Here is a 21,748-nt window from a genome sequence, read left to right on the forward strand (position 1 = left end):
CACTGCAGGGGCAGGGGAGAAATTATGTAACAACTTTGTTGGTACCATGTTTAGCACTTGAACACTGTTAAGAGCTGCCATCTTTGCCTTTTTAATTCTGAAATAGAGTATGACTCTTATTAAGCTCCCAAAACTGACTAAATATCGTCTCAATACAGGTAATTTATTTTACAAATATGAGCTCATACCAAGTCATATTTCTATGGCACTTCATTAAAGATGCTTTCTTTTAATTAGCAGAAATCCTGAAATATATTTAGTCATAATATTTTTTTTTTTAAACTCAATGTTATTATTGCTCACTTAGAGGATAACGTATAGCCAGTCTATTCCTGGATAAAGTAAAAAGTAGACACAGATACATCACTTTCCTCTGTAAAATTGCAACTGAACTGAACTGGCAACAAATGATTATGTATTAAACACATTTGACATAACTACACAAAGGTTGACAACAAAATGTTGTTTATAAAAATGATTTGTGAAATGTTCAATTCAACTCAAATATAACCTGAATGGATGATTTCTATCATTGACATATACTGTGATGGCTTGTTGAATACTTCAGCGGCGCTCTTGAAATAAATTGTTATAATATGGAGTAAAGTAATAATAATAATAAAAAAAAACATACATCAGTATAAATTTGTAGAGCATACAGGCAATTGATACAATTTACACAACATGTATGGACATTTTACCAGACAGTGAAAGGAGCTTTTGATCAAGGCTATTTTATTAATGCATTTCAAGTACTTCAAAAAAAAAAAAAAAAAAGTATTTATTAAAAATGTTCAAAAGTGAGCGCAAAATAGAAGAGAGAGGAAATATAAAGCAATAAAGAAAAAGAAACTGTATGAAACGGAGCAGACATTAAAATCAAACAGTAGTATTAGACATTTTCTCCATCTTGTTTTTCATATTCTATCCACACACCATGCTTACATATCAGTGCACATTATTTATAAACTTAAATACAAGCGCAAAAAAACCAAAACAAAATTTAAACCCTAGGCCAAATCCCTTACAAATTCAACCAAACCCATTTACCACAGAATAACACAGAAATGATTAATTTGAAGCTAACTGGAGTCAGAACATTAAAGTCAAGCTCACTAAAAACCCATTTCCCATTAACATGTAGAGAGACATACACAAGTGAGATCTAAGGGAGGACTTCTAGAAATAAGCAAATCATCCATGTTTTAAATGCACATCCTGAAAGGATGCAAGTTTTTTTGAGAAGACATTGGACTCTGTCACACTACCAGGATCCCATTCAACAAACATAAACAGATGGTCTGTTGAAATACAAAAAAGCACAAAAGAAGACTTTAAAAAAGGACATTTGGGATGCATGAATCATTTGTAACCCTTTGCCTTTGAGACACACACACACAGAAGACAATCAAAACATATTTCGAAAGAATGGAAGGATTTCTTTAAAAAAAGGATGTTGGACTGCAGTGAGAGCAGTGTAGTTACTATGGGCTGGTTCAGATGCACTATATAGCAACACAAGGCATATATGTATTGATTATATAGGCTGCTAGTCTGGATGTTTTTTTTTTTGTTAGCTATTAAAAGAGGTAACGACTGAAATCTCTTAAGAAAGGTTGCTTTGTATAAATATTGATTGGTGTGTAAAACACTAAAGAATCTACAGATTGCTTTTATCATCACTCTCTCTCGATCCCATCCTTTCACTAATGCACACCACTGAGATTTACTCATTTGTGTAACTGTCCACACTTTCCTGTTTCCAACATCTTATTGCAAAATAAAAACCTGTTGTGTTGTGTATTGAAAAACCCAATATTTCCTGATGTTGTGCTTATCTTCTCAAGTCTGTCTCCTGCGGGGACCAGTGTTACCGGCTGCACATAAAGTAACAGTGACTCTCAGAATATCAGGAGTGACATTTTTTTGGGGACTTTTTTTTAACCATCATCCTTCTCATTAATTTCCTCTCTCACATGAAATGAAGAACTACAGCTATTTAGTGGTTATCAGCTGGGAAGGAAAAAATAAAACAAGTGCTCTGCACAAATGTGGCTTTCAGCAAAGTGAATATAGTAAAGGCCTTTCACCAATAGAAACTCTCTGTGCTGTTATTTCCTATTACATCCTGAGTGTCTGTTAAACATCCTTAATTATCATTATTAACAGAATAAAAAACATGACATGACTGAAAAAGATCTGATGGATTTTGAGATCTCTGTACAATTGCATGCTGGAGACAACGAGAAAGCTTCAGAAATAAAAGCTTTTTAATCCTTTTGCTTGCATTTTAAAAACATCTTATTAACATTGGAAAATGATTCTCTTTAAAGAGTTCTCTCAGCCATTATTGATCAGTTGATTGATGATTGATATCTATGTGACATCCCATCATGCATATGTCCACAGGATGGTGGCAATCCCCCCCAAAAAAAGGATAAAAAGGCAAAAAAGGGAAATAAAATGGCTTAATCACTTGAGAAAGAATGCGAAAAGCAGAAAAGAAAAAATAATAATTAATTCTGTCCTCTTCCTCTTGACTAGCTTCTGATTTTTTCTCTGAGCTATGCAACGAAAGCTTTGCTGGCTCCCAGAACAGTGGTTTCTTACTCTTTAAAACAGTTGTTTTCTTAAGTATAGTTCTTTGAAGTCCTTTTATTTGCCAGTTTCTTAGTTTGTAGATGGGACTCATTGATTGATACAGCTAAGTCTTTGGAGTGAAGTGTTTCCCACTGTAGGCACTAGGAAGAACCAAGGCAATGAGGAGGCTGTCTCAGCGTCGCATCTGGCCCATCTGATAGTTCTCTCTCTGCTGGCGATGGTGCTGCGGCTGGGTCTGTGCAGCGGGATTTCTTCTTCTCTTCAGTGTGCCTAAACAATAACACATACAGGTGTGATTAATCACTTGAGGTGCAGGGGTTAAACTAGGTTTTTGGAGTTAAGGCAATTCTTCAAATTCAGTGACATGACCTCGCAGAATATCGCCTCTACCAGAGTCCACTACTCTAATAAAAATTAAATGTGTTTTCCGGACTGGGGTAAAGAGGAAAATATTCTGCGCTTTAAAGAGTTCTTGATTACAGAAAAAAGCAGATGTTTTAGAGACTGTTTTAAGGTTGTACTCTGGACTAAAACTCTGGCTTAAGTGTAATGTATACTTCAGTTTTTACATGTATGCTTGGGTAAGCGTACTGTGGACACTGCATAAAAGTCAACAGCATAGTACAGTCCTTGTCCAAAAGATGGCATCTGCCTCTGCCCATTGTTTCACATTCATATTTTCCATTGTTCTTATGTACAGAACTGAATGCAGAAAAGTAAAGGGCGTTTGTAATATGATTAGGGTTATTTTTTAAAGTTATGTGTATTGTAATCTTGTTAAAATGGATTTCATAAAATTGGTATCAAAAAAAGTATAGATCAGGAACTACGTATTTGGCAGAGGTATAGTTCGGGAACTAAGTTAAGGTAAGTGTATTGGTATTGATAAACATTTTTTAATGATACACAACTCCAGCTTTAAAAAATACAATGATATTTTTTATCACTTACAATGTCTGGAGAAAAATGGCACAGATACTGGACAAGGATTAAGCTTTCCAGCATACGTTTTGAGCACCTGCGTTTGTGCATTTTATGAAATGGAGTATACTTTGAAAGAATATACATTTGCTGTGTGCATAAACTAAATATTCCCATCAAAATTTAAGTTTGGAGCAAGAGGAAGGAACATTGCTATTCTACAGAGCATTTGATTGGACAAAAATCAAGCCTGGCCTGTTTTTCTTGGAAAAGAAAGACTGAATTGCAAATGCATTTATCTGCTAGTGAATTATGTAACCGTTATGTGTAATAATTGTATACAGATGAGCAATACGTGAGCAATTCCTGGCTGTGGTTTGGTAGGGAAGTCTGAGCCACTTATGAGCAGGTGATGATTTAGACAGGCATCATTTAGGGTGCATTACCTGGCAGTGGTCTGGGTGGGGGTAATTTAGGGTTGCTGCTAGGTGTGTGCACACTGCAGATCTTGATGAACCCAGCCATTAGCATGATGAGAGCAATGCCCATCAGAAGAACCGCCCACCAATGCTCCTGAAACACAAATATTAATATGAGATGAGCACTGCAAGTGATAAATAATATTGCGGAGTGAAATATCACTTCTAATGATCTTTCAGAGCGATTAAAGCCACAAACAAATGCAGGGAACAAGTATTTAAGGATTACATAAATGACACACTTACCACTATCCACTCTGCAATGCTCGAGTAAAGCTCAGGGTTGAAAATGGCCTTCTTAAGCCTTGCCAGAGGGCCATCGGCATCCACCAGCCTACACTTCATGAAGACGTCACAGTATCCTTTGAAGTCATTACAAGGAGAGCCAGGCTGTAAAGTGATGACCTGTTTGTTAAAGTGTTCAGCCCATTTATCTGAGCTAGTGCTGCTGCAAGTGTTGGGCTGACCTATCAAGACAAAAGAAAGAATGGGATTGGTAAATATGTGTTATATTTCTTTGGAATTACTCTACATGTTTTATGACAATTAAAAAATGAGATTTGTTGGGGTCTGGACTCCATACTTGATAGATTTGTCAGTGTTACTCACTCTTCTTCATACAGCACACATGACACAGCTCTGTGTCGTCTTTCCCCTCCTCAGTGGCACAAGTGCAAACCTCTAGACCAAACTTCTGACAGATAGAGCCAGAGCAAACCTGAAAGAGAAAGAAATGACATTCTCAGACAAAATGTCCTCAGAACAAAGACAAATATTACACACACGTATGCACATATACAGTGAGAAATATTCAATGCTTGGAAGTCTTCATGTCTATGCATTTGGGCCAACATGAAAACATTTTTTCATGCCAACGTGAAAACAAATAAGGCAAATTTTATTACTGCTATTAAATGCAAAATCTGTTTATACTTTGACAAACTTCTTGACATTGGGGCTTTTTGTAGCATTGTCAATTGATGCAGCACCTACCCCATTAAGGCAGACTTGGGTATTTGAGTGGCAGGATGTAAAGTTTGCTTTAGGCGTTGAGGTGGGGCACTGGGCAGAGATTCCATTGCACATGCCCTGAAGAGCACACTCAGAATCTTCCCTGCATTTCACATCGCTGGACCTAAAGGTGCACTCTGACGTGCAGCATGGACCTTGACTGGGACTGCAAATGGAAAGTACAAAAAAAATTTACGCTTTATTGCACTTAATGAAATAAGTGTTAACATAACAAATTACTGCTGATGATACAGATTAAACGGACTGTTGAAGTTCTTCTTGCGCACCTGCATTTAACGCTTGGCCTCAGTTTACACTTCAGTTCATCTGATGCACTGGCATCATAGCAGCACTTGTCCTTGCATTGATCGCTATAGCCACAGTCACACTGTTCATTAGCCTCAACCAAACCATTACCACAGATGGGCTGTCCAGATTCTGGAAAAGAACAAGACCGTTAGAGAGAAAAAGGGAAAAAGTCTGCCATCTGATCAGGGCTGGTGGAATCAGTTTTTTGATGAAACAATTCTACAGAACGGCATCATGAGCTCATTACAGTGACAATCCTCCCAGAGCGATCTGAGGTTAAGTGCCCCACTCGAGGCCATCGACGTGATAGCTCATGTCTCGCTCCAGCCTAGAGCCTTAAACACTACTCCACACAAATCATGCCACATACAAAAATCTGTAAAAATAGTACTGTATTAATTTTCTGCGTTTTTTTTTTACAGGTGTTTTACCTGTAATTTTATACTTTATTTGTGTTTTAGAAACTCTCCATAATCTACTAGATGATATCCTGGCAGAAAATTACCAGTACATTTTTTTATTTTATTTTTTTATATAGAATTCTCGTAGGGGGTTAAAATCTCACCAACAAAGCATTGGAATCTCTTCTTTTCCAGCACTTGGCTGATGTTGCGAATGCTGCAGATGGAGAACTTGTTGTTGTTGAACTTGTCTCCTGATGTGGCTCTGGCATACATGATGTAGTTGCCTTTTTCTTTCTGGTCCTGAGTCTTAGACTCTCCCGGAGTGCAATCACTTCCTGAATCATGCTGGAAGACCGAGAAAGAAGATCGGTGCAATCAGTAACAAGTGTACAGACACATTTGAAATATTCACTATCCCAGCAGTTATTGCCCTGCAGCGTTTGCCTGAAGCTACGTAAGAAGTGTTTGAAACCCAGTCAGTACCAGAATGAACAAGAAAAACTTAGGTTGTTTTTGAAGGTGTTACTAGGGCCAGAAGGGGGTGCTCTCTCTTCAATTAATGCAAGTATTGCAATTTTTGCACCATTAAAAATGACAGGGTCCCTCTGTGTTTGTTGGTCCTAAGTTGGTTTAAGGAGCCTGGCCAAACTGATGTTCATCTGGTTTTCTAGCTGACCACCTGAACAGATCATACTAAGAGAGCAGATATCCCTATGAATCCGTGTAAAAACATATTGAGTGTGGGAAAAGTGCTTTATAAACTAAATTAACCAATTATAAGTATACTAAAAATATTCTCTTTGCAACTGAACTATACGTATTTGGCAGAAACAAGAAGCTAATTGGTCTTTAACTACAATAAAACTAAAAAACCCAACACAATTTTTCAGTGAGCCATTGACCAATTCTTAGAAATGTCTTTTTACCTGAAACGATTAACACTTGACTGAGAAAATGCGAGGTCAGGTTACTACAAAAGACGGTCTCTCAAGATCTCAAAGACAGTACTGTAATGCGTGCTTTATTCTTAGAGCTTTAGAGAGTAAAATGTATTTGTTCATAAAGGATTCATCTGAGGGGTGTTTCGATTGCTAATCTGTCAAGCATGCTGCACGTGACTTGAGAAGGACTCACCGGAGAGCCAAAGTTATGTCCGACCTCATGAGCGAAGGTGATGTGGGAGACTTTAGGGGGAACGTGTGAAGCATAGTTTTGCACGGTGATAATGCCAGTGTTCAGAGACTTCTTCTTCCCATCAGAGTACTGCTTATTCCTCTCACAGATTCCACCAGAGCTGCCTGAAATCAGAGAAGCACCAATTAAAGAAAATCTAAAATTACATAAATTCTCTATGGTATCATTATCCTCGTCATTCTTAAGTGGCGAAATCATAAAGGAATTAAAAGAGCTATAAAAGCACATTTGTATACATTCTTTTGCTCTACTCAAACATTTCTACAAGCATCCCTTAAACATTCAAGCGAATGCAATTAGTGTTAATGATTATTTTTATTTTATAATATATAACTATATAATTATAAAACTATACTTATCCAAATAGTATAAATACTTTGGCTCTTTCAAGCTGCTGTTTGTTTGATTGTTCCAACCATGCTGACACATCAACACTGGCTTAACCAATGATTCGAGTCAAGACCATCTCTTTGTCAAACATACAGAAGATGGGGACAAGGGAATATGTGCAAAATACTGTCTGGTGACGCTAGTTTAAACATGATTAATTACTCAACACTGACAACTGTAGAAATGAAGTGATCTCACTGTAGCTGTGGCTCAGACACCCACAAAATAAGCAATTACCACTGAATAAAAACCACCTGCGTTGTGTAGCAAAGAAACATGCCACTCTGCCATCAGAACACTAGTACCTGTAAAATGGTTGTGTGTTAGTGATGCACAGGTCGAGTTGGGGCGGGTCATTAAAAAAAAAAAAAAAAAAAAAATCTGTTTGATGTACTGTATGTTGTGTGCATTTCCCTATAGCCTATATTAAATATTTGGAATATGTATTTTCATATTTTATTAGGTTCTTTGAAAAGGTTACCATATGAAGGTCTAGGCAGCAACGTAACTTGCGTGATGTCCCTGATCCGCGGTCGTCTCATAACCCGCGGGATGGGGCGGGTAAAGAAATTTTTCTTTATTCGCGGGACAGGCCAAATATTTTCATAAAAGCGGGACCCGCTGGTTGGAAAAAAATATGACCCGCGCATCACTATTGTGTGTGATAATACTCCCAACACACCTTCTACTTAAATTAGACAAAAGAAAACTAATTAAGTGAACTGGCAAAACAACAATACTTCCGTTTTACAACTCACAAGCAAGGTGGGCTACACATCTCTAAGAATCTTTATTCCACCAGTTTAGAGTTTGAAATTTGTCACCTCAAGCTACTGTTTTGAATGACTACACTTGGAGGGAAAAAGCTTGAACTTTTGAATTCAGATCAATTCAGCCATTTTAATCAGTATTATCAGATATTATTACATCAGCACTATGAGCTTATAAGTTAAGTTTATCAGCATCAAATTGTAAGCATGTTTGAATAAAATTTCTGTTATGTTCCTTGCCTGATGATACAAAGACACTTGCATACACAAATAAACAAACGCGTAGGCTGATTAACTTGTTCACTCAGCTCAGTGGTTCACAAAGACAGCAATTGTTGCTGTCCCTAGTGACTAGCCGGAGCTGGACCAAAGCAGCAGACTTTAACAGTCCTAATTTACTTTTATTGATTGACAGGATGTTTGTGGGTATGTGTGTGTGTGTGTGTGTGTTTCCTCCTCAAGAACAGTGTTTAAGTCTCAGGACTGGTTTATCATAAATTTAGTAATGTGCCAGAAAGCTCTTTATTTTAAGCGCAAAGAAAAAAACTCCATCAAAGACTTAATTCTTACTGTTCGTTAAAATACAGACATTATTTACAGATTTTATTTTTTAAGTGACATTCAAAGGTCATTATGTAGATATGAGAATGATTATGCTCAAAAAATATTATAATTATAACTAATAACTTAAATATGCATAAAGCATCCAATTCCATCTGGTGCAAAAACACAATTGCCCTAATGAGGACTCAACTGCTTTACAATAGTTTTAGCATCTTAATAAGCCTTCAAGACACTGCATACATTAAACAAGACAGCATAAATGCTCATAAACTTGAGTTATTGTATAAAAATCTATACAAAAAAAAAAAATTTAAAAATAAATTAAGCAGAACTGTTTATGCAACAAGCTGTGTATCTGTGTGTTAGTGAATGTCTGAGCAGCAGGCAGAAAAATCAACTGAAATCCTCAAAGTGATATCACATTCTGAATACGCCAAAGAGGTGCACACCTCCCTAGCAACATGAATACATTAATAGAAACAATCATGCACTAATGAAAAGAATATCGCTTTTAAGGTGTGCATGTCTGTGTTAAAGGCAAATATGTGAAAACACTAAAAGGGTTTTTATCAAGTGGAGCTGAAAAGCAAGCTGTACTCAGCTTTACAGTCCTATTCTGTATGCAATGCTTGGATGCAGTGCTGTCCTTGTCTAACTTCTCTTTACCTTGAGACTAACACACTTTAGATAACTACTAAAAAGTACAGAAAAAACATCTCACAGAAAATGCAGAACAGTACATACAGAATAGTTTTGCAATTCGTCCCCTCAGTTTATAAACCGTACTCACAAATTCTTAAACCGTTCCCTTGGTTTAACAAATCGTGCCCACTGATTAAAAAACCGTACCTTTGGTTTTTTCAATCTGTTCCCACAAGTTCATAATCCATACGAACGTTTTTCGCAATCCCCAGTTCCCACGGGTTTGTAAACTCAATGTACTCAGTGTACAAACTTTGTGTACTCAGACTCATTTTAGAAGAATAAATCTTATTGCATATTGTATTAAGTGGAATACATTAAATTTTCTTATCTGCATGCTTAAAGTTATTCTCTATCAATTATGGCATGCACGAGGTGGAATAAAACAATTTAATAAGAATGATGTTGGTCTAAAATCTCGTGTTTATTTGTGATAATCTTACCATTTTATTATTATAAGAGCCCGACCAATATAACCTTTTGCTGATATTATTGGCCAATATGAGCCTGCTGCTGATATTAACTTTTTTTTTTTTTTTTTTACAGAACATATAACGCAGATAAAATGCTTGAAATGGTGTAATTACTTAGTTTGTCCAGCTCCACTGTTTGCTTCTGGTGACCTGAATGAAACGCTTTAAAGCTTAAGCAGCTGTGGCCTAATGGTTAGAGAGCCAGACTAGTTACCAGAAGGTCGCCAGTTTAAGTGTAAAAACCCCTCAGGCTCATATTTTTGGGTTTGATGCACCATTAAAACTGGCCAATCTATGAGACTGACACTTTTGTTCACGTGCCTGGAGCTGCTGAAGTTACATTAAAACATGACTTGGTGGCGCTCAAGCACAAAACAGTCTTGCCGAACACACTTGATACCTAACGACGAAGAGGAAGTAAGAAGACCAAGAAGATACATCGAGGTTGAATGTAGATCTGCTGGTCTCATTGGTGTCTGATCACAAAGGGTTTTAGGAATTGCAGATCAAATAAGATTTGATGTGTACCGGGTTATCTCCGTTTTTCATTAAGTGCCATCTAATGTCAGGGAGTGAATTTGCACGTTCACTCGGCTCTTCGCCAGAGAAAATCGCTTGGGTATGAACACAAGAGATGCATTGAAAATCGCGATAATCGTCCCGGTGTGTACGAAGCTTAAATAAAGACATTTCTTAGACTTCTTTTATGTTCATAAGAGGTTAAATATATTGAATTCAGAATTAAAATTATTTACATGCTTATTACTTTTAAACAAATATATTATTACTATTAATAATAATAATACTTTAATTATTTGGATTTCTAAATACAATTTGACATCTGATTCGCAGGTCTTCAGCCCTGCCTCGCCCCTTGACATGTATGCTGATTTTATTTCAGATTAGCAGACACTAATTTAGGTCACTAGCACACACAAAATACCTCTCAGGAGATAAAACTTGGGAGACTTTGTATGTGCATCTCTGATCATACCTGAAGGAGCACCGACCCAGGCCAGACCCAGGACTCCATCATCAAAGTCTCTATCTGTGAAGACATAGGCTAGGCAGTAGTCATCGTGATTCTGCTCGGAGTTGAGTTCTAGAAATTTCTCCACACCGATGTTGGGAAATCGAAAAGGGTTAGTTGGATTCCTGTCATCATCAGTAGTGTTGATCTGAAACAAAGACGTAAACAAGCTTCAGTTTAATACCAATGACAGTCTGCACTGACTTATTTTTTTCTTCTTCACCATCTCATGTAAGAGTGCTGTGTTAAAAGAGAGTGTCAAGCTTGTCTGTTTTTGTCCAAAACCTCTTTTAAAACACATTCTTTGTGAATGGATCCTTAAGCAGACAAAAAAAAAAAAAAACACTTGTAAAGCAGTAGTCTGGGACTAAAAAGTGAACTGTACATGTCTTCTAAAGAGCTGCAGAACATGGTCTGACATGCTTTTATTGACATCTGGTCAATACTGGGCAAGATCTGTAACCCCTCTGTATAACCGTAATAACATGAGCCAGTCAGTCAAGACGGACTTGTATTCTAGCCAGCAAATCATAGTGGATAGGAAGAAGAATATCCTGTGTATATACCAGACATATTTACATTAGCTACTACAAAAATACACTTAATCCATTTTTCACTTCCAACAGGGAATGACATATAATTAATAAGAAGACTGAAGAAAGACACACTCACCTTAATTCTCTTGACCATGAAGCTGATATTGCGAATGCCTTGAAAATCTGTGCTTTGATAGATGGAGTCAATGGCCTTTACATGACTGGAAATCTGCACAACCCAAAAGAACAAGCCTATAAACGTACAATATAAAAGGCTGCAGGCACTATATACCACTAAGTCACCTGTGCTTTAGGTGTACCTGTGCGATCACAGCCTCCCTGGTGCCGTAGTATTTGTAAAAGAAGTGATCTGTCTGGATGAAGAGCTGACAGGTATTTTTCTCAACCTGTGCTGCACGACGTTTCCTCAGGATCACTGGTCCATCAGCTATCTCTTCGTCAATGACGTGGTTCTTCTGCTGCAGAGAAAACAGCAAGACATCAAAAACCTATCTGAAGAGGCTAAGGATGAACACTTTATGTTTGAGCACAAAATAATTTATAATTATTTATAATAAAAGAATGCATTTGTCATCATTTGTAATATACATCTAAATTATATCAGATGAAGTACAGATCTGTTTAGGAAAGGTTTCAAATTGAAATCTGAACTTTAGAATCATGGGAAACAGGAAATGTTCCAGATCTCTCTGTGTGGTGGGGTTTCCATGATTGTTTGCATTGTGAGATCCGAATCGCGGTGCTAGTAGGTTATATCGGTGGGGTTCAGCTGAGTTGTGTGAAGGGGCTGACCTGGGTGGGCTCCTCCACTGAAGATGCCTGGTATTTCTTCATTCGTTCAAAAACAGTGTGATCGGCACAGCCTCCTTCTGCTCCGTATTTATGAGGATAATCTGGGTCAGAAAATCAAAAGTTTCTTGAAAACCAAAGTAACACAATGCTCTGTGTGCATTTTAAAATTATATACTGTTAACATGTGAAGTCTCTAATTAGGCGACCTGCTGTATTTTTGCAGCCTCTTAGTGATGAAACTGCAAATGGCACTATCATCACACACTACACCTAAAAGAAGAGTCCAGCTATTCCTGTTACTGTAATTGGAACGGCATAAAGTGTTACTGATACTAGGGTGCTCTGATTGATCAGCTAAAGATCATAATCGGCCGAAAATTGCTTTGGGATGACTGACCGGCTGTCTTTAAAAAGGCCAATCTTATAAAACTGATCTCAAGCTGATGACATGTCTGCCGTGAGAGGTTTGGCATGACATGCAGTGGCACAGTCTCGACGCACAGGTGAAATAAATATAATGCTGAAGTTAAGGTACAATTCATATTTCTTCTTTAAATAACTGATAAAGTAATTTGAACAAGTATCTGTGGAACATAATTTCACAAACAGTATGAGTGAATCGGTGTGCGCTCTCTTTCTCTCTCAAAATGCAAATGGCTGGAAATAATGTCAGGTTCCAGGATGATGCCAGGATAATGCATATTTTAGAGTGGCCTTTTATTGTGGCCAGCCTAAGGCACACCTTTGCAATAATCATGCTGTCTAATCAGCATCTAGATATGCCACACCTGTGAGGTGGATGGATGATCTCGGCAGAGGAGAAGTGCTCACTAACAGAGATTTAGACAGATTTGTGAACAATATTTGAGAGAAATAAACCTTTTGTGTACATAGAAAAAGTCTTAGATCTTTGAGTTCAGCTCATGAAAAATGGGGGCAAAAACAAAAGTGTTGTGTTTATAATTTTGTTCAGAGTACACACACACACACACACACACACACACAGTACAGACCAAAAGTTTGGCCACACCTTCTCATTCAAAGAGTTTTCTTTATTTTCATGACTATGAAAATTGTAGAGTCACACTGAAGGCATCAAGGGCTATTTGACCAAGAAGGAGAGTGATGGGGTGCTGCGCCAGATGACCTGGCCTCCACAATCACCGGACCTGAACCCAATCGAGATGGTTTAGGGGTAAGCTGGACCGCAGACAGAAGGCAAAAGGACCAACAAGTGCTAAGCATCTCTCGAGGAACTCCTTCAAGACTGTTGGAAGACCATTTGAGGTGACTACTGCTTTGCACACTCTTGGCATTCTCTTGATGAGCTTCAAGAGGTAATCAAAGCAAAAGGTGGCTACTTTGAAGAACCTAGAATATGACATATTTTCAGTTGTTTCACACTTTTTTTTTATGTATATAATTCCACATGTGTTAATTCATAGTTTTGATGCCTTCAATGTGAATTTACAATTTTCATAGTCATGAAAATAAAGAAAACTCTTTGAATGAGAAGGTGTGTCCAAACTTTTGGTCTGCACTGTCATTTATTTTTTAAATTTTTTTTTTTCATTTTTCACTAGCCACACCCAGGCCTGATTACTGCCAGACCTGTATAATCAATTTGTCTAACAGTTTCTATTTAAGTGATTTCTTGAAGCATGCTTAAAGAGCAAAACATCATGCCGTCATCTAAAGAAATACAAGAACAGATGAGAATCACAATAGTTGACATGTATCAGTCTGGAAAGGTTTATAAAGTCATTTCTAAGGCTTTGGGACAGCGAACCACGGTCAGAGCCATCATCCACAAATGCAGAAAACTTGGAACAGTGGTGAACCTTCCCAGGAGTGGCCGGCCTACCAAAATTACTCCAAAAGCACAACGATGACTCATCTGGGAGGTCATAAAAGAACCAAAACAACATCTAAAAGAACTGCAGGCCTCACTTGCCTCAATTAAGGTCAGTGTTCACTAGGGGAGGGAATCACTAAGGAAAATCACAATTTGATTATGATTCAGAGGGCTGCAATCAATGATAGAACGACTATCAATGCACCTTTTGTTTTAATACAGAATTTCTTTTTTTCACTGTCTGACAATTAAAGCAGAGTATTTGGTATGACCCATAGTGAATTCACTTCCAAGATTTTATTAATAAAACAATTTGGCAATTCAACAACAAGGTTTCGCAAAAAAGGGGGAGGGGCCAAAACGTTTTCACACCACATACACACACACACACACACACACACACACACACGTATGTGTGTAAATATTGCTATTTTTGGCAATATTTATGACAAAGTTCATTCTGGACTCTGCTTTTACTTCTTGCAATAACCACACATCAGCAGAAATGAAAATGAGAGTATAATCAAATGTCTTCTCTAGATATTGTATATTTTTAATGGAAAGTCTATATTGAAATCCTGCAAGCATCCATAATGAAAGAGTCTTTGCTCCCCTCCTGGAGGCAGGTTAGTCAACCGAAGTGATCTGCTATATGCAATCTAACTTTTAAGGGAGCAGTCATTCCAGAAAATGCAAGCCAGCAGTTGGAAGCCTCTGTGTACACATACACTGAGCTATCTAAACTCTCTGAATTAAAAAAAAAAAACAAAAAAAAACCAAACAAACAAACAAAAAAAGCTTTTTGCATGCTTTCATGTGCTTTTGATTCTAATAGAAATGAGGATGTCCCCAAAAAAGAGGTTTTGTCAGATTTCACTCACTTCTGTGTAGAATTTTGTCCTGAAAATATAGTTAATTGGGAACAGACAATTCAGTTTAGACAAACATTTAAATTTTTTAATGATTTAAGAAGTTTCCTTATTATTATTATTTTTTCTTCAAAAATTTATTTTATCATCTTTTAAGATTTCAAGCACTGTATCAAATAAATTATTGATGCAGATGTGACCAGTATGTTGAACACCTCTGGACTTAGCAAATCCAAATTCAGAGCCACTATTTCAGGCAAGTTATTTCAAGCTTCAAGAACCTTATAATTCTCACATCAAAATGTAAAATGCTGTCAAGTACAGCAAAAAAGTCACTGCCTTAAAATTTGGTACAGGTGTCATTCTTACAAATTTCAGCTTGTCTCTGACAGATGGCTTATGACCACCGAAGTATCTACCCAACTCCTGGATTAGAAAAGGACAGACTTTCAAGCAGTTGCATGTGAGCAGCTCTTACACACCAGTCTAATTACCCATGACAGGTTTAGGCTGATGGTTTCTCAGTCACAGGACAGCCAGGCACTGGCAGTGAGAGAAGAGAGCTGGTCTAATGAGACAGCAGAGCTCTGAAAGTCCACTCAGCGTCTTTGAGAACTCCACAGAGAACAGTAACCACACACAGACACTGAGGATCCAGCATTGGGTCCTCTCTTAATAATCTATACAATTCAGCATCATTTGCATGGCTTCCTGACATCACGATGATACTTCTGGTTGATTGGAACTGCTGCATTAGTCAGTCCATCACGACCAACCTCAGGACTGAAATTATGGGTGATAGCACACCCATAAACATCTCTCATGCTCTTGAGAGAACTTGTTTTCTTCAAGCAGGAACTGACAGTTGTGGAATAATGTTAGCATGTCCAGACAATGGGTCATCAAAATGTGCTCTGTCAGGTGAGGAGAAGAGAATACAGCCCCTTTCACACTGCACGTTGGTCCCGGAAAATTACCAAACACAGGATTGATTCTGGGATCGATGCCAGGTTGGAGACCTAGTAACATTGCCGGGTTCAGTCCCGGAAGGAACTCAGTGTGAAAAAAAGCCAGAACCGATGCCGTAAAGGGTGTGGCATAGTGATGATGCACATTATCATGCAATTCTTTTACCGGGTGTTTTGAATGCAGAGCAACATTCGCCACAAAAATTATGTGCAAACTGTAATGGAGCAGAGATCTGGTAGTTCCTCACTATCCGCGCTGAAGCTGAACTCCTTCACCAGCTTAAGTGAAAGTTAACGTACCTAGCATTTTCGACTCGTATATTACACGTCACATCCTGATGTCACGTGTCATTACGGGACCTTTACGGGTTGCGTGTGAATGCTCGCACAGATTCCGGAAAATCACTGGCACCGTGAATGAACCAAATCTAACGATCCGGGAACAATTGTCGGGACACATTACCCGTGTATTACCCGGAATCTCAGTGTGAAAGGGGCTTATGTTTGTGGCTGAACGTGTCTTGGTGGTAGTTAAGGAAAGACTCCATTTCTTCTCTGTGAGGATTTTATTGTCCCACACTGAATGCAGCCCCATTCAAATGCAAATCCATGTTGGGCAGAACAAGAGAGACATCTGTCTGGAGCAAATGAGTGTAAAAGGAAATGACAAGTGCCTCTAGGGAGAGAACCGAAAACTATCTTCTGAGATGAGAAAAGTCTCTGATTTGTCAAAGTAATCTAAAAGGAAGTATGGCGAGCTTTTAGCGAAAATCTCAGATTCGCTTTTTACTCTTGAGAAAAATGAACACCGTAAAATAGTGGATTGTTTCAGTGAAAATTATATGGTTGAGTAATAAACTGCAAAACAACAACACAAACAAAACTGACAAACAACTTCTCAGAAACGCAAGCTGTGGTTGTGAGAGGTTGTCCCAAGAGGGAAGTGTTGGGTTTCAGTATAAACAACCCATACTTTTATGACTGAGCTTATTAAAATATGCAATAATACCAGAAGAAATTTACAAAAAACATTATGGTCAACCTAAACTGGATGACTTCCGCAAGGTGCTGGTATTGGAACAACCCCTTGCAAGAAGGCATCATAGGAATGAGGGGGATTGTTAGAGGCAAATGCAAGATAATAAGAATTATGCCAGACCTAAACCTAACCCTAAAATCGTGGTTGAAAGGGATTTTTCCCAAGACCAAAATGATGTTGAACAGAAACATGTCCTGTTCAAATGCCAAGGAACATGTCTCTTGGCAAAATCACCTATAGGAAAACAAAGACTTCCTGAAAAAACTGGTAAAAACTAGTTATCATTAATCTGAATCAGTAAAGTAGATGTATTCACTGTAATGAATGCATGTTAATGAAATGATGAATTTCATGATTCTCAAAGGGATATATTTATGACTGCATAAGGTCTCAGTTTGCAGCAGCCTCCAGGAGTTTGACTAAAGCTCTACTGGAGCATTAATTATCTCAAGTGAGAATCAGAGATTAAGAACAGCAGCTCAATGAGAGAATACATAATTCTAGGCTTAATTCTAGAAGTTGACTGAAACCAAGACTAAATATGGTCAATTACATTATTCACAATTTTAGATTTTGTCATTTAAATGTTCAGTGAGGTCTTCCTAAAAGTGGAGAAACATACCCACAGGAAACATTGTGAGCCTGGCATGAGCCAGTTAGTGATCCAGAGTTCACTCCCCTCTCCAGCTGCCCTCCTTCTGACCTCTGTCCTTGTGCTTCAATAGACAACTTTCAGCCACAATTAACTCTTTCCCTTTCCTTGCCATTGATACAAGCTCACTGTCCCTATCTGACCTCATCCACACTGGCAGTGAACATACATTAGCTCTCTTTAAAGATGATAAATTCTTTAACATACTCTGCATGCACAAACCCAGCGTTTAAGTGGCATGTGTGTGTGAGCTAGAGTTATGGCGCTTTTCTACTGCGTGGTATGACTCTGTTCGGTACGGCATGGCTCAGTTTGGCACTGTTTGCACTTTTTCATTCTGCGTCACCTCATCAAGCTCTCGCTGATTCCGCTCCTCGGCTATCAACAAGAGGAACGTCTCCACTTCCACAAAAGACAACAATACTTTTCGGTTGTTAAAAATAGGTGCGGTCGTTCAAAATAGTTGCGTGATCAGCAGAGTTTACACGTCACGTTTTGGTAACTGTAAGGTTAACCAACTAAAAAAAGTACCAGGTACTGTATCCAGTGGAAAACCACCCAAAAGAGAACCGTACCAAGCCGTAACGTGCCGTACCATGCAGTGGAAAAGCGCCATTAGTTATCTCGTTCTTCCCACAGCTGATAGTGATACTGAACACTTCATCACTTCAGAGGAGTGGAGAAAAGACACTATTTTCTGTAAAAAAAAAACAAATATTTTTTAAAGTCTCTTACTCTCACCAAGGCTCCATTTATTTTAATCAAAAATACAGTAAACCAGTAATATTCAGAAATATGTAAATTCTTTTCTATTTTAATTCATTTTAAAATGTCATTTACTCTTGTGACAGCAAAGCTGAATTTTCAGCAGCCATTACTTCAGTCTTCAAGGTCACACGACCCTTTAGAAATCTTTCTAATATGATGATTTGGTGCTAAACAAATGTTTCTGCTTATCAATGCTGAAAACACTAGTAGAAACTGCGATACATCTTTGATGAATAGAAAGTTTGAAAGAATAGAATGTTTGAAAGAATATTTACTTGAAATGGAAATATTTTGTATACATTTCTTTACTGTCACTTTTGAACAATTTATTGCATCTTTGCACAACAAAAATTTTAATTCTACTAGCACACACTTCTGAACAGCAGTGTATATAAGATTTATATAAAGATGAAAGTGTACCAGTCCAGATACCAAGCTGCTGATCTTTGACAGACTGTCACTTCCTATCATTTCTTTTACTTGAGGATATTATAACAGTGATAACATACACTAGTATTTAAGAGGCTTTATCAGCCTGTTGAGCTGGAAAAGTGCACCACTATGTTTGATTGAGAGGGTGAGAGAGTTACAGTGCAAGATAGGGAGAGTAAGACCTCAAGCTTGTTTATAACCTGTGCCTAGTCTGCTAAATGGGAAAAGGTAAAGCGCTCTGCATTTTGCTGTGTCCTAGCTGCTTTATTTGTGTGATAATGTTTTGTATTACACTATTCCCTCAATTTCATGCTTATGATTCAAAACACCTTTCCAAAAGACTATAATGACCATCATAATGTGATGCAGTTCTAACAATAACAGCACTTTTCCATCCAAAAGCAATCAAAACATGCAATTCAAAACTAATTCCATAATCCAGCTAATATAAAAGCTCTCACCATACTTGGGGGAGTCTCAGAACATCAGATTGGAGACAGACTCACTCAGATGCTTTCATTTATCAGTCAAAAGGCGCAAGCTTGATATGGATCTGTACAGTCCGTAAAATGGATTATGCTTAAAGCAGTTTATTTACATTTTATAGCATTTAAAACTGACTTGAGCAACTGGCTATCTTAAAAAAATCTTTGATTTATAAGACTTGATTTATATATACACCACCATTCAAAAGTTTAATGGTCAGTTGTTTAAAAAATAAATAAATATTTTTAATCACCAAGGATGCATTAAACTGATGGACAGTAGGAATAGTGCAGTCAAAAGAATACATTTAATTAAAAAAAATAGTTTTAATTAAAAACAGTTATTTTATATTGAAATATTTCTTCACAATATTATCCGTTTTACTGTATTTTGATCAGTCAATGCAGCCTTGATGACCATTAGAGACTTCTTTCAAAAACATAAAAAAAGCCTTACTGACTCCAAACCTTTAAACGGCAAAGGTTAGGTACAAAACGAGTTATAAGTATATAACAGAAACTATATTAACACTATATACAGAAACATGGCCAGCAAGCTGGACACAGTAAAACATTAAATAAGAGATGATTAAGGATCTGTTGTAGGTCATTCCAATGCCAGTATTAGCTCACCGATGTCGTCCTCATGGTAGATGACTGAGTGGTAGGGCACATTCTGGTCTTTGAGGTATCTCTCTGAGGGCTCTACATAGTATGTGCCCTGATGGCTCTTAATGAAACCCTCAAATTTCCCATCCACGATAGAGCCATGGGTCAGAGTGCCCTTCTCGCCTGCAAGATAAAAACAAACCAAAGATTAAAGACCAGTAAAGGCAACTGTCAAGTCAGTCAGGGCACTGTCTCTCTATGCTGTAATACAGAAGGAATGTTGTGAAACATGACAGAAGGAGAATGTATAAAGAGAAGCTTCCTTTTTTTTATCCAGTCATTCATTTCCTATAACATAAAAAACATGCACACACACACACAACGCAACCAAGCTTGACCTTTAGAATGGTAATGAGCTCAGCAATCTGGCTACTGTCTCTGACAATCGAAGCAGACCTGTTCTCTATCTACAGATTTTACTTCATCACCACAACCGTACGCAGCTGGACATCAACATTTACACTCATTTAGGAAATGCTTTTAACCAACGTGAGTAGCAAATAAGTAGACAAAAAATTACTAGTCCTAAGGAGGCATTAATTGTCAGAAAAGTTGCAAAAATACCATCCAGAAACAAGAACTAAAGAGAGATAATAATAGAATAATTAAATCATTTTGTTACTGCATTAACCCATTAATGCCCACGTTTGTTACAGATGTAACTTCAATTATTTTTCAAACATAATATCGGTTTCTATTTCACAATATTTTTAGGTGTATTATTCAAGTAAAGATGCTATAAGCCATTTCACAATATATATCTATTAAAATAAAAAATGAGTTAAATTGTGTAGAGAATTTTAATACAAAAATATAAAATGAATAAATAATAAATTAAAGGTAAAACCTTAAAATACTATTTTTTAATGCATAAACAGTCAAATGCTCAGCAAAGACGTGATTTCATTTTTTTTAGAAGGTTTTGAGGGGCTGGTGAAATTATTTTACCATTGGGGAACAATGAAACTGAACTACATCAAAATTTGAAGTGCAGTACAGAAAAACAAAGGAGTGGAGCTTCCTAGTCCGTCAGTTCAATTTCAAAGCAGATTGCCAAGTTCCACATGTGCATGAACCATAAAATAAAGCACGGAACCAACAGAACAGACCAAGAAAAGGAACTGTTGTCAATAATAATGTAGACATCTTAAATGTAAAGTCATCATTTTAGCTCATTTGAAATTCTAGACCACTTTAGGAAAGAAAAATGAAAGAGACTCTTTTAATGTTTGGTGTTTGGATCTTACAAGCACCACTACAGCTTTAAAAGAAAACATACTGAAATAAAACAGTTCACTGGGATTTACCAGGAGCTCTCTGCTATCATGGTTAAAAGGCTAGGGGAAAGTTTGGGAATGTGTTTTGGCTGTTTCTCAGGCCCAGAGGAGGAATCTGCAATCCAGTTTGAAAGCTCTGAAAGATCTTGAACTTTTCATCCCGAAAACTGATAATAACAGAAAGGAGATTCACTTTCACGCCCTGTGTAACATTAAACTCCTGCTCTCTTCTCCATCCCCCCCTGACCTTCTCCTCTCATTCACGGAATGAAAGGACAGAAAATATAACTAAGTGAAGCATGAAGACATAAAACAAACAACAGCCAAGAGATAGATAGATGGAGATATATATATATATATATATATATATATATATATATATATATATATATATATATATTATATATTAGGCAACAATATACTTCTCAAACATTTAATTTCTTATGAAGTCAATGGTAATGCAATGGTAGCAATTCTCAGGTGGCTAATAAGAAATCCACTTCAGAGTTAAAAAAAAAAAAAAAACAGAGGGAGCAG

The 21,748-nt window shown here is 37.3% G+C and overlaps 1 protein-coding gene across 2 annotated transcripts in view; it reads right to left on the reverse strand.

Annotated features, from left to right (window-relative positions):
• Nucleotides 1–718: 718 nt before the first annotated feature.
• adam10a (ADAM metallopeptidase domain 10a) overlaps nucleotides 719–21,748 on the reverse strand; it is a 57,843-nt gene continuing 36,813 nt past the window's right edge. Inside the window, exons 4-16 of one of the 2 annotated variants that reach the window (XM_059530048.1) lie at nucleotides 19,899–20,057; nucleotides 12,198–12,298; nucleotides 11,705–11,860; nucleotides 11,521–11,613; nucleotides 10,813–10,996; nucleotides 6,860–7,023; nucleotides 5,887–6,070; nucleotides 5,300–5,450; nucleotides 4,995–5,178; nucleotides 4,611–4,719; nucleotides 4,248–4,468; nucleotides 3,969–4,095; nucleotides 719–2,871 (exon numbers count right to left, since the gene is read on the reverse strand). In XM_059530048.1, the coding sequence (XP_059386031.1) occupies nucleotides 2,774–2,871; nucleotides 3,969–4,095; nucleotides 4,248–4,468; nucleotides 4,611–4,719; nucleotides 4,995–5,178; nucleotides 5,300–5,450; nucleotides 5,887–6,070; nucleotides 6,860–7,023; nucleotides 10,813–10,996; nucleotides 11,521–11,613; nucleotides 11,705–11,860; nucleotides 12,198–12,298; nucleotides 19,899–20,057 (1,931 nt within the window). In that variant the 3' untranslated portion in view covers nucleotides 719–2,773. Of the gene's footprint in view, nucleotides 2,872–3,968; nucleotides 4,096–4,247; nucleotides 4,469–4,610; nucleotides 4,720–4,994; nucleotides 5,179–5,299; nucleotides 5,451–5,886; nucleotides 6,071–6,859; nucleotides 7,024–10,812; nucleotides 10,997–11,520; nucleotides 11,614–11,704; nucleotides 11,864–12,197; nucleotides 12,299–19,898; nucleotides 20,058–21,748 lie in introns of both variants that reach the window. The other variant, XM_059530047.1, reaches the window with a different exon arrangement.

Source organism: Carassius carassius, chromosome 3 (assembly GCF_963082965.1).
Source record: "Carassius carassius chromosome 3, fCarCar2.1, whole genome shotgun sequence".
Lineage (NCBI taxonomy): Eukaryota > Metazoa > Chordata > Actinopteri > Cypriniformes > Cyprinidae > Carassius > Carassius carassius.